This window comes from Mus caroli, unplaced genomic scaffold (assembly GCF_978045245.1).
Source record: "Mus caroli unplaced genomic scaffold, Mus_caroli_1 scaffold_6, whole genome shotgun sequence".
Lineage (NCBI taxonomy): Eukaryota > Metazoa > Chordata > Mammalia > Rodentia > Muridae > Mus > Mus caroli.
This window is the reverse complement of record NW_028227261.1, coordinates 138599584-138613035: the sequence shown is the minus strand read 5'-3', so window position 1 is coordinate 138613035 and position 13452 is coordinate 138599584. Positions and strand designations below refer to the sequence as shown.

At 39.5% G+C, this 13452-nt stretch overlaps 1 protein-coding gene and 1 pseudogene across 1 annotated transcript in view; both read right to left on the bottom strand.

Moving 5' to 3' along the window:
• Positions 1–5188: 5188 nt before the first annotated feature.
• On the bottom strand, positions 5189–5240 carry LOC147004405 (small nucleolar RNA SNORA17; annotated as a pseudogene).
• A 997-nt stretch (positions 5241–6237) lies between these two features.
• The window catches only part of Decr1 (2,4-dienoyl-CoA reductase 1), a 28241-nt gene continuing 21026 nt past the window's right edge, over positions 6238–13452 (bottom strand). Inside the window, exons 6-10 of the mRNA XM_021160858.3 lie at positions 12723–12822; positions 10998–11070; positions 8660–8806; positions 8183–8245; positions 6238–8083 (exon numbers count right to left, since the gene is read on the bottom strand). Coding sequence (XP_021016517.1) covers positions 8024–8083; positions 8183–8245; positions 8660–8806; positions 10998–11070; positions 12723–12822 — 443 coding nt within the window. The 3' untranslated portion in view covers positions 6238–8023. The remainder of the gene's footprint in view (positions 8084–8182; positions 8246–8659; positions 8807–10997; positions 11071–12722; positions 12823–13452) is intronic.

Here is a 13452-nt window from a genome sequence, read left to right as displayed (position 1 = left end):
ATTATAGCCGAAGGACTGTAATAAAAATTTTGCTCAGTGAATGACTTATGAGCAGTTTTCAAGATTAGCCAACAATAAGTCCTAGAAGATCCAAATATTTAGAGATTTCCTTTTCCTCAAGTGATTTGGCAACAATTTTATGCAAGGTCTGAAAAGAAATAAGACAAAGATGTGTTAAATTTTATCTGTAGAAAAAATGTCTATTCAACAAAATAGACATTAAAAATGTCTATTCAGCCAAAACAGTACCAACTTTGGCATTCTTACTAATAGTAGTAGAACAAATCCTATAATAGTCATAGGTTTCTGATGTTATTTTTATGGATTTGGGGGGTATTCACCTATTCATTTTTGAAACAGGGTCTAACCACATAGCATATACTGGCCTTGAACTCTTGATCCTTCTGCCTTAGCTACCTTAGTGACAGGATTAGAGATGTGTGCCACCATACACTGGTGGTAGCATTTCTCAAAAGGCCTAGAGCAACAGCAGTCATATTTCTAGTATCAGAATTATCATAATGGAGTCAGATTCCTGAACACTATCAAAATTCTTATACTGTAGTAAGGCAACACATCCTTTTCTTGGGAAAAGAACAGAAAAAAAGAATAAAAAGAATATAAATCTAAAATGTGAATGTAAAACCACTGGTACAATGTCTGCCTCAAAACCTTGAACAAAATACATTTTAAGTATAGTTTCAATATGAATATAAATGGTATGTTGTTAATACTAAAGGTATATCTATTGCTCTGGGCATCAAAATAGTTTTTTGCCATTTAGAAGAAACATTGAAAAACCATACTCTATAAAACACACACACACATTACTAAGAGTGAAAAATTGTAATACAAGTAACTGACAAAGACTTTAAAATATAGCACAATTAATAAATATGTGAGAAAATTGAAAAAATGAAATGTTACAGTGACATTCCCCTATCCAATAAACATAAAAAATAACCAATTTTATTATTAATCATAAGAAGCAAAAACTTTAAAAATGGGATCCTACCATCTGCTCCTAAGAATGTTGATGAGGCCATGGTATGGGTAGAAACACCTCTGCTATGTAATAACATTTTAAGTATAAACACTTTGGCAGACCATTTGGCAGTGTCTACTAGATTTGAACATACCTCACTAAATATTCATTCCATACAGCTGGACAGTTTCACACCAACATACTATCAACCTACTAGAGAACGTGTATAATTTCACCTGACAAACAAGTTCACAACAACATTGTATTGAGGAGGGACTCAAACTAGAGCTGCCAAACTGGGGTACATACACACTCAATACATTAAAATGAATGCTACAGACCAATTCAGGTGCAGAAACAGCTTCTACACAGGTAGAAACGACCAGAAACAGAATAGCACCAACTGAGTTGCATGTTTCAAAAGCAGGTATAATGACTACTAAATGTCAGTCCCAAAGCGGATAGTCCTGAAGAGGAAGTAGCAGTTCCTGATGAGGAATAAGGGGTGGGGTTTCTGGATTCTTGGCAAGATTCTAATTCAAAATATTATGTGTGTGCTTATTTTGTGATGATTCGTTGTTTATATTCTTCTTAAATTAAAAGGTTTATGAAAATGGGCTTTTTCCATTTTAAGAATTTTGTAAGTAGCTTAGACGCTGTCATTATCTTTAAGATATGAACTCACATCGCTAACTGCATCACAGATGTGAGCTTGACTTCATGACCTGGTACAAGCCATATAACCTCTTGGACCATTGGCTGGGAAAGCAGAGAGCTTGAGAGTCTCATCAAAGAGTTCTGCTGCTGCACATTTCTCTTACTCAAAGTCAATTGTGCTCTTACTGCATCAGGTTACACAAGAAACACTGGAAACAATGACTGTCACTCTATCTTGAGACACTAAAATTTTCACATGGCAATTGTGAGTGACACTTACCAATAACCCTGCTTCAATTGACAGTGTTAAAGCTTCCATCAGTGAAATGAAAGGATGTGGACCAAAAGTACCAAGAGAGTGAATGGCCATGATCATTCTTAGGGCAACACCTTGATGTAGTGCACAGCCCAAGGGTGGCCATTCTGTTGATTCATGAATAGTTTTCTTTCATAAAAAGCTTACTAGGGGAAATTCCCATGATCTTTCTTCGGATCCCCCTCTGCCATGCTTGCAACCTTTGGCCCTTTGTTCATCTCTCATAAAAGCATGTAATAATTAGAACATTCAGTGATTTTTTAAAAAAAAGTACACAAGCTCATACAAGTCAAAACATTTAAATACCTCACTATCAACAGATAAAACACAAAATTCTCAAGTATAGAAATATAATCATACTCATATGCTAGCCAAGCACTCTAAAACAAAGCCAAACCGCTCAATATATCTTATGTGAACTATGATATGTTTCTTATTAAGTAGGTAAATAGTTTTTGTTGATAGCAGACATTTCAGTACTCAGGGGTTATAAATCCATGTACATGTTTGGAACAAATGTGTGAAAATGTTTTATCATGCTAAAGCTGCCTAACCTTTGATCAATATGGGGAAACTGGGTAGATGGTACAAATGGTTAAAATGATTGCCACCGAATCATAGGGGGCAAAGTAAGGTGTTCTGCGTTGTAATCCAGTATGGGAAACAGAGGCAGGCAGATCCCTGCACTCCCTGGCCAGACAGCCTAGATTAAAAGACAAACACCAGGTCCAATGCAGGGACCCTACTTCAAAAACAAGGTGGATCATTCTTGTGGAATAATAAAGTTGTTCTCTGGCCCCCACAAACACATGTGCATTCATAAGGTGTACCTACACCTATCCATATAATCACACACACTCACACACATGCATGCACACATGCACACACACATACACATACACATAATTTCTAATAATCTATCATGAAGAACACTTCAAATTATAAATATAATTTTTGTATTAAAAAGGATCTGTTTTATTTGCAACACTGGAATAATGTTGTATGATCACAGTTATATGTGCATATCACAAAGGTGAACATTCAATGATTAAAAAAAAAGTACTCAAGCTGATACAAGTCAAAAAATGTAAATACCTCACTATCAACAGATAAAGCACAAAATTCTTGAGTACAGAAATATAATCATATTCATATGCTAGCCAAGTATAAAGTAGAGAGTCAATGTTGGTTTCCAGACCCTGGGACAGAGTACAGAGAGATGAAGAGCTGATCATAGGATTTCTGATGGACGGGAATATTTTAAGATCTACTGCACAACAGAGTGACCATAGTCAATGGTGATGGATAATACATTTCAAAACGGGAAAATAAACTTCAGAAGTCTTACCATAAAAATAATATGGGTCACCAGACAATAAATGTTTCTTTGCTGGGTTTAAACAATTCCACATAGTATAAATATATCAAGATATTAAATTATTGGCCAACAGTGGTGGCCTACACCTTTAATTCCAACATTCAGGAAACAGAGGCAAGTGGATCTCTGTGAGTTCAAGGCCAGCATGTTCTACAGAGTGAGTTCCAGAACAGCCAGAGCTACAAAGAAACCCTATCTCAAAAAAAAAAATCAAATTATATTCATACATATATCCAACTATAATTAATCATTCAAAATAGTAATGATTAAAATCCACTAGCTAAAAAAGAACCATCAATATCCTTAGGGAAGAAATATTTTAATTACAAAAGAAACTAGTTCTAAGAATGAACAAATTAATACATTTAAACCACAGAATACAGAATCTGATTTATTATTCTGTCACTGGCTGGATTTAACACATGGCTACTCAGAAACTCTAAAGAACTGGGCATGGTGGTGCACACATTTAATCTCAGCACTCTAGACCAATCTGGTCATCATACTGAGTTCCAGGACAGCCAGAACTACATAGTGAGACCCTGTCTCAAAAATAAAATTAAATGTTTAAAAAGCAAAATAACAACAAAGATGGTAAAGACTTGAGAACAAGGGGTTGGGGCAAGGAGGAAAGAATTTGGAGACTGGTAACACAACTCGGTTGAGGGATTGTCTAACAGACAGGAATCCCTTGGTTCATTCCCAGCATGGAAAACATTGAGAATGGTGGTGCCCCACAATCTATCCCTGCAATAGGGAAGTAGCTGTAGGAGGATCAGGCTTGAGGTCTTCCTTGGCTACAGAGCAAGTTGAGGTTTCAAGCTCTTTCTCCCTACATAAAGGGCCAGAAGGCAGGCTTAGATTAGGTTAGAACTGATAACTAAAGACTTCTAGGCACTGCTATGATGCTCTGGAACAAGACCTGTGGAACCTTCTAGCCAGTTATCTGTAGATCATGAACATGCTCTAAATCATGAATGTATCTTATCATCATGTTGGTGTCTTCAGTTTTGGAAAAGAGGAAGGAATTGGGTCACTATGGAGGAAGTCAATCTATTAATGTCTCAGACAAAATTTCATAAATGATTAACAGGACTACCTACAGGAATGAGTGGAAATATCACCCAAAGGTTGTTAGAAACAGACTGATCAGCTGTGACCCCCCAAGGTAGTGACTGTTGTGTGTGTATCTGTTTGTGTGTGTGGAAATGTATGTGTGTGCTTGTATGTGTGCAAGGCAGAAATTGATGCTGGGTGTCTTCCTCGGTTGACCTTACTCTTACTTTCTGACATACGGTCTTACATTGAACCTAGAGTTTCACCAAATGGCTAGTCTGGCTGGCCAGCAACTCCAGGGATCCTCCAGTCTCCACTGCCCCAGTGCTAGGATTACAGGCACACGATTTAGCTCTTTTGGGGAGGGGTGTTGGAGGTCCAAACTCAGGTCTTCACAGTTGCATACCAGACACTTTCCTAACTGAACTATCTTACCACCACCCTATTTTAATGATTTTTAAGGTCAAAAGAAGGAAAGTAAAACTACAGAGTTTAAATTTTTCCTCAGTTATAATCTAAATTGTTAAAAGAAGGAGACAGTTCTTGCTCTTGCCTTCTTGCACTTGCTCTCACTCTGTCCTCTTGCCCCTTCCCTCTCTCCCATTCCCCTCTCCTCTCCTCTCCTCTCCTCTCCTCTCCTCTCCTCTCCTCTCCTCTCCTCTCCTCTCCTCTCCTCTCCTCTCCTCCCCTCCCCTCCCCTCCCCTCCCCTCCCCTCCCCTCCCCTCCCCTCCCCTCCCCTCCCCTCTCCTCTCCTCTCCTCTCCTCCCCTCCGCTCTCCCCCCCCCCCCCCCCCGTCACCCACTGACACACATGAGATACAGCAGCCACACCTGCAATGCCTCTAGTGTGCTTTGATTTGGTGGTGTTTTGGGCGGTGGGGGTGAGGGTAATTTTTTTTTTTTCTTAGTTTCAAGAGTTTTGTTGTTGTACTGGGTTTTTGGTTTGGGTTTTTTTTTTTAAGATGTTTTTCTTTTCATTGTTCACTTCACATCCCAGTACCCCCTCACCCAGATCTTCCCCTATTACCCCTCCTCTTCTCCTCTGAAAAGGGGAAAGTCTCCTGTATCACTCCAACTCCCACCTCCCCACACTGCAAGACTAGGCACATCCTCTCTCATTGAGGCCAGACAAGGCAGCCCAGTTAGGGGAACAGAACCTACAGGCTGACAACAGGTTCCACAGGCTGGAACATCCCCTGCTCTAGTTGTTGGGGGACTTGCATGAAGACCAAGCTACATATCTGCTAAATAAGTGCGAAGGGAGGGAGGCAGGTAGGTCCAGCCCTTGCTTGCTCTTCCCTTGGTGGTTAAGTCTCTGGAAACCCCCAACTGAGGAAGAATTTAAAGTTGGGTAGGTAAGGACAGGAAGAGAATCTAAAAGGCCTTGGTGGAGAAGAATATGTTAAAATACATTTAAATTTAAAAATCATTTTAAATAATAAAAATAAGATATAATTTTAAAAGAGAAAATAAAGTAAAATAAAAAAGAAAATGGAAATGAAAGAAAAAGGTGATGCCTTTTTCTCATGTGTTTTGTATTTTAAAAAGTTTTACTCCATCTTACTTCTCCCTAAATAACTCCATGAGGAAGCTATCACAATCTAGTATTTTGTTGAAGAAAATAGGGGATGAAGAAATGGCTGGGAGCATGTGCTGCTCTTGTGGAGGACTCCAGTTCACCCACATGGGAGGCAGGTAGCTCTCAACGACCTGTAACTCAGCTCCGGACCCGATGCCTAGCCTGTGTCCTCCGTGCACCCAAACACACATGTGCAGACACACATACATTCATAAAATAATGAAGAAAAAACAAGGAAGGAAAGAGATGATGCAACCTCTACAAGATTATACAACTGCCGAAAAGTTTTTAATGTTGAAGAAGTATTGACAAGTTTAAAGCAGCAGATGGGGATGAGGGGAAGGAAGCAAAGACGAGGGGTAGTTGTTGGCACTAAGGATGTGCGGGAAAAGCATCTTAGAACAGTCCAGTGGACAAGAGTGATTCTCAAAGGCCTTGTTCCAAACCCAAACGATGACACTGTGGTTGTGTTTACTGTACAACAAACATCATTTATGACACAATTAACTGTCAATGTACAGTTACCATACAGGTCTTACACATAACAAACAGAAACTCTACATTCTTGCATAGATCTATTTATGAGGTAATAAAAACTGCTTCCTGTTATAGCACAGAGGACAATGGTGACGGTCAGTGTAGTGAACATGCTGTAAGTGGTTGCTCTGAAAGCCAAATGGACTTTCTAAAAGCACAGGCTCAATTCTAATTCTGGAGGCTTAAAACTGTGGCTTTCTTATTTGGTTCTCAAAAGTGCAAGATTATAGCCCAAATAAAAAATATATATTAGTAAGATACAAAAATATTTTATAGCCTTCATGAGTCTCTACTTACAGAAATCCTTGACTGCTATCTCATATTACTAAATTTGTTAACTTTGAAAGCAATGTAAATTACTCCTTTCCCAACATCTTAATCCCATGTAATACTTATCTCAATGTCTTCAATACAATTATTTTAGAACTCTGAAATTTCCATTATCTAGTATCAAGAGCCAAGTACTATCAGTTATTCTGTATCCAATAAAGCATCTGCTATAATATACAATCTCCTAACACACTAAGGCTGAATTAATACAGAGCTACAAAGAAGATAATTCACAAGTCTAAATGAAAACAGAATATACTGAGAACTCAACATAGCGCCTCTCATTTCTAGGCCCCATGCCATAGGCACGGTGTGATGTGTCCCTCACAGGTTACCTCCACTCCTAAGCTTCTTCTGTTTCACCAGGTCACAGAAGCCTACTCCTGTTTCCATTCTCCACCTTTCCACACACATTTCAGTACTATCAAAGCTTTTTCAACACACCCAACCAGAGGCACTACAGGTGGAGAATGGTTGCTGAGGGAAAGGCGTCATAGGCCTCAGCCCCCTTCCTGAAGGAAAAGACCTCACACCCAAGCCAATGGAAGCAACCCTAAAAGTACAAGAAGACTGATAGGGAGAAAGAAAGGGTTCCATGGGAGAGGAAAGAGTATAATGGAGAACAATGAGAGAGTGTGAAACAATCGAGCCATTTATATACATGGTCGAGGTTGTGTGTACATTATGTGAACACACACACATACACACGTACACATGTGCTGGGGTGGGGTATGCATGTGTAGCAGGCACTTTGAAGAGTTGGTTCTATCCTACAGAGTGGGGCCTTGAGATTGAACTCAGTTCAACTGGCTTAGCAACAAGCATCTTTCACCTTTATCTACTGAGCCAACACAAGAATAATTTAGAAAAAAAAAATCTTTGCCCCTTTTTGTTTTTCACATGTTTTAAAGTAAAGATATCCTGTCCAATTTACCCTTCATACAGAGTGGCCACCCCTGACCTGGCACACTGTTTGCACATGGCAAACATCGACCATTTTTTAGGGCTGAGGTGTAACTCAGAGATAGAAAATGAGCAGAGCAGACACTCTGGGTTTGATCCTCAGAACTACAGAAATCATCAAGCAAACAATTTATTAACCCCCAAGACGAGGGGAAGACCACAGTCCATTTGTGGCACTCTAGTCCCTAACTTTAGTGTTTCACAGATGAAGTTGTGGCCATCTTAGGAGCCTTTTGTCTTCCTGATGAGCCCTTCGATTATATCCCACTCCTCCTTGGTGACCTGACGGAAGGAAACAAAGTCAATTTAACTGGGTCAACTAATGGTTTACATAAGCCCAGTATCCTAGCCTGTAATAGTGTATGAACCAAATGGCATTACCTTTTTTAGAGAGTTGAATTCACCTGACAGAAATACTTCCTCTCCACCGTCAAATCTAATGACCTGAAAAAGATACCACAAACCCCTTCACTCCTTTTGAAAAGTCTCTCAGCCGTTATCCATCTTCGCATCCCAACTAAATGTAATCTCCTCGGTAGTCTCAAGCCAGGCTCAGATTTTGAAAGATAAAACTGCGATACAATCTGAACTTCTTTTCTCTGCTTAGAATGCTCTTTTCCAACAAAATTCTACCCAATTTAAAGATCATCTTTAAACAATGTCTAACAAGGCAACTTGCACTTAATCAAATTAATTTGTCAAGGAATAAATGTTTAGGATGAGTAATGTGTAAATATTTTATATTGTTTGCAACTAACTAAATATTTTTAAATCATATCCATATTCAGCGTTATTAGGATTGACTCCAAAATACAGCTCCTCCCACCACCAAAAAGGTGAAGACACAGCAATGCTTACTGCTCCATTAATCCAAGAGGCATAATCACTGCAAAGGAAAGTGGCCAGATTTGCAAGTTCCTCCATAGTTCCCAGCCGACCACAGGGGATTCTGTCAATCATCTCCTTCTCAAATCTTCCAGTCGGGTCCAAACGGCTAAAGGCTCCCTTAGCAACAAACAAGAAAAGTTAGCTTCGTGTATCTGCATGTATGTGTGATCAGGTGTGTATGCATGAATGTGTTTTATTTCTCAATTTTACATAAAATATAGCTGTACTATAGCGTGATGCTTACAGCTTAGACATGGTAAAACAAAACAAAACAAAACAAACAAACAAAAAAAAAAAACCACTGTCACCAAAATTTTTCACATTCACTGTCAGCCAAAATGGGTCATTTTCCCTAAATCTACCCTTGAAAAGGAAAAAGGGTCTTCCAAGAATGTAAACTTGTTACCTTAGTTTTTCATTTCTCCTACCTTAGCAAGTCATTATTTAAAAAATCAAATGAGCAAGCAATATACCCAAAAGAGCTCTGAGATTACATTGAATGCGAGAGACAGAGGGGTTTTATTTCATTCAATAAACACAGAAAAGCAATTCAAATATGCAATGTTTGAGAGAAGTTACTCTATTCTCTTTTCTTTAAAAATAAAAACAGAAAAGGTAAACCATGTGAGAACAAGGGAGCAGGGACCACACTGGTCAGTGTCTGGGGCTGTGATGTACAGACACAGCAAGGTGAGGTCAACTCTTGCGAACTTGCACGTGTTGTTCTTGCAGAGGATCAAGTTGAATTCTCAGCACCTACATGGTGGTTCACAGCCATCCCTATCTCCAATTGGAGGGGATTCACTGCTCTCTTCTGACCTCTGTAGCACCAAGCATGCATGTGGTACACTGATGTGCATGCAGATACAAATGTGCACTCACACACACACACACACACACACACACTCACACACACACACACACACACACAGTAAATTTAAAAAGTAAAGAAAAAGAAGGCAAATAAATACATGAAGGAGATGATCTCTTGTAATCACTGGCATCCAGGAAAGAAGCTGCTGCAAATATAGTTCTTCTGGGTTACTGTGCAACAGAGGGCACTGAGTCATGTGATTTGGCTTTTAGTTATTTTTGAATTTGACTCTTATTAATGTATGTATATGTGTATACATATATATACATACATATATACACATACATATATATACATATATACATCCAATTTTCATTTACTTTGGCACCTTTCCTTTGCACTTTCTATCTTTTTAATTAATAAATAAACTGATAGTAAAATTTCCATTCTAAAATTTAATACCACCTACTACTAAATGAATATACCTTGGTATGGTTTTTATGTAATTTCCTGGGTTTTCAAAGTTGCATCTCAAGAATTACACATTCTGGCTTTACAAGAAAATAAATGATATTTAAGAGTGAAGTCATGAGGGGGATGATGTTAGAGTGAAGCTATCAGGAGAGGTTGTGAGAGTGAAGCCATCAGGAGATGATATAAGAGTGAATCCATCAGGAGATGATGTGAGAGCAGAAATGTGTGGCCATTCTAAATGATGTCCAGAAAGTGGTGACTGGGAGCTGTCATGAGTGTCTGGAAGGTTAATGACATTGGTGAGGTGCACTCCTCCAGAGGGAATGTTAACCAGATGTAGAGTCAGAGACAAGCATAACTGGCTGAAAGTGAAAAGGCAGAGGCAACGTGTCAAAGAGAACATTCCTGAAAGCCTTCCTCTCAGATTTCTAGAGGTCCTTGTAAGCTACAGATACACTGACATTGCCACAACTTAAAAATAAGACTATAAGAGCCATGAGACTTCTAAAACACGCGAACATTGGACGGGAAGGGCAGCTCAATGGTTAAGAGCACTGGCTGCTCATCCAGACACCCAGGCTTCTGTTTCCAACAACCACATGGCAGCAGGCAACCACGTGGAACTCCAATTCCAGGGCATTCAGTGCCCTTTTCTTCCTCCACAGGCACTGCACCGAAATGGCGCACGGTCAAATATGAAGGTGACACACCCATACACATGAAATACATTTGTAAATAGGCAAAAAAAAAATAAGAAATGCAGGGCAATAACATACTTATGGTAACAGATATTAATCACTAAAATGTCAAAACTGATGACATAAGTAGCCATGAATATGAAGACACTGGCCACATTACCAGTACTTAATACTGGGTAATTGCAAAGACTCTCTCCCTACAACAAGGGTTTTGGATCCAGGTATCCCTGGAAAGTCCCACACAGCAATGAGAATGCACATCCATCACGGTTTCATTCTTTAATCCTTCACACGGTGTTATAATATGCCAAATAAAACTTACTTTGGTTTTGATAGGTCCTGGCTGAATTATGTTGAAACGCATGCCATATCTACCCCATTCAGCTGCAAGTGACCTAAAAATTAAAAGAGATAAAATGCCGAAAATTAAAGTACACAGAGTGGATTCTAAAACAGTGTACTGCATGTTCAAACATGAATAACCAGGGTTGACTGCACATTCAATGCCTCCCAGGAATCACACACCATCAGGTGTTACTATTACTCCCTGTGTTACAAGCTGAGGTGCAGGAAAATTAAACGATTTTTCTTAATTTTGCTAACCTGTCTAGGTCACAGTTGCATCTTTACTTCCTCTATTACACAAGTTAACACATTTTAGTGTCCTTAGTCACTATAGCTACGATCTACAATTTACACAAGAAATCTAATATGCTGGGCATAATGACACACACCTTTAATCCCAGCTCTTAGGAGAGACAGGGTTTCTATGAGTTCAAAGCCAACTAGGTTTACATGTGAACTTCAGGCTCATCCCTACCAGCTTCTGCAGCTCAAGCTTACAGTTACTTCCTTATTGCCTATGCTCTGGATCACAATGTCCGTAGGTACTATCACAAGTACATTAACTGAACAAGAGATGGATTACACAGTTAATTAAAATAGAAACACAGCCTCGTTTAACTAGATTTTAACATAATTGTTGAACTGGGCTTCAAAGGAAATGAGACTCAAGCAAAATCTTCAATGCCCTAAATGAAAATACATTGTTAAGAGTGAACATGGAACCTGTTTAGAAATGGCACTTGACAGTCTAGTTTTCAACAGTAGATTTTATAGATTGTACTGACATGTTTCTTATGTGTGTATATTTATACATATATGTACTTAACCCAGTTGCAAAAGGAGAGTGAAGTTACCTTAAAAGATACAAATAATCTGAATAAGGAGATAAGACAGGAAGGGAAGAAGCCAGAAAGAACTAAAGCAGACATGGGAGCCAAAACGAAGCTAAGAGCAATGCATTAGGATGTTTTATGTATGGGGGCTGGAGAGATGGCTCAGTGGATAGGGAGGTCCTGAGTTCAATTCCTAGCACCCACATCACAACTCACAACTCTATGACGCTGTCTTCTGGTGTGCAGATGTACATGCAGACTAAGTACCCATACACATAAATAAATCTTTAAAAAAATGTTTTATGTAGCCAGATGTGGTGGCACATGCCCTTACACCTAGCACTGTGTAGGGAGGCACAGGTAGAGAGATCTCTGTGAGTTCGAGGCTAGCCTGGTCTACAGAGTGAGTTCCACGACAGACAACCAGGGGCTGTGTAAAGAAACCCAATTTCAACAGCTGCCCTCCCCCCAAAAGAGTGTTTTATGTAATGGCAAATTTGCATCCTCTTACCATGACCCAGTGAATAAGGCAGCCTAGTCAGGCATGGAGTTTGAAGTGCCTGTGAAAAAAAACCATGTACTATTTCCTCACAAGTGCAACTGATTTTAGTACAAAACCCAGTAAAATGTTCCCTCCTAAGAGGTTTATAGAAGGAAAAGTTTTTAACATAATAATCATGACCTTAAAATACGGTAATTTTGCAACAGATAAAATTCAGTAAGAGAGTATCAATCAAAGTCCAGGTCAGTAAAATCAGTCCTGTGGCACAGGAACATGTGATCAGACATAGCCTGTTCCACATCAGTCTTCCTTTTGACCAGAGAACTTTATCTATTTTGGGCAACACAATTAACTCAGTAGTGCTCACTTATTCATGGCTTCCACGCCTGATTTGGCTGAAGAACTTGGCATTACAAAGCCTGATCCACTCTCAGCATACACGGTAGTGATAGCAAGAAACGCAGCTCCTAGAAAGTTAAAGGACGTGGTTATCAGCATTGCAGCTACTTCAGTGCACAGCCGGGAAACATGACAGGCACAAATGAGGTCCCGAATAAAAAGGAATCACAAAATCTAGAGGACCTATTCTTGTTTTTAAGTTTACTAGCCTTCATCACTGAAAGAGTAACCTAAGAAAAGTATATCGTCTTACTCCTGGTCTTAATGTCTGTAGAAGTTTGATTATGCTTGGTCCATGGGAAATGGTACTATTAGATGGTATGGCAAGATTGGAAGAGGTGTAGGCTTGTTAGAGGAGGTGTGTCACTGTGGAAGTGGGGCTTTGAGGTTACACACACGCACACTCAAGCATGGCCAGTGAGATCTAGGGCATCCTCCTGGCTGCCTGCAGAAGACAGTCCCCTTCTGCTGCCTGCAGATCAAGATGTAGAAGTCTTGACTCCTCTAGCACCATGTCTGCCTGCATGCTGTCATGCTTCTCACCATGATGATAATGGACTGAACCTCTGAAACTGTAAGCCAGCCCCAATTAAATGTTTGCCTTTATAAAAAGTTGCCTTGGGCTGGAGAGATGGCTCAGCCGTTAAAGGCTAGGCTCACAACCAAAAATATAAAAGTTGCCTTGGCCACAGGGTCTC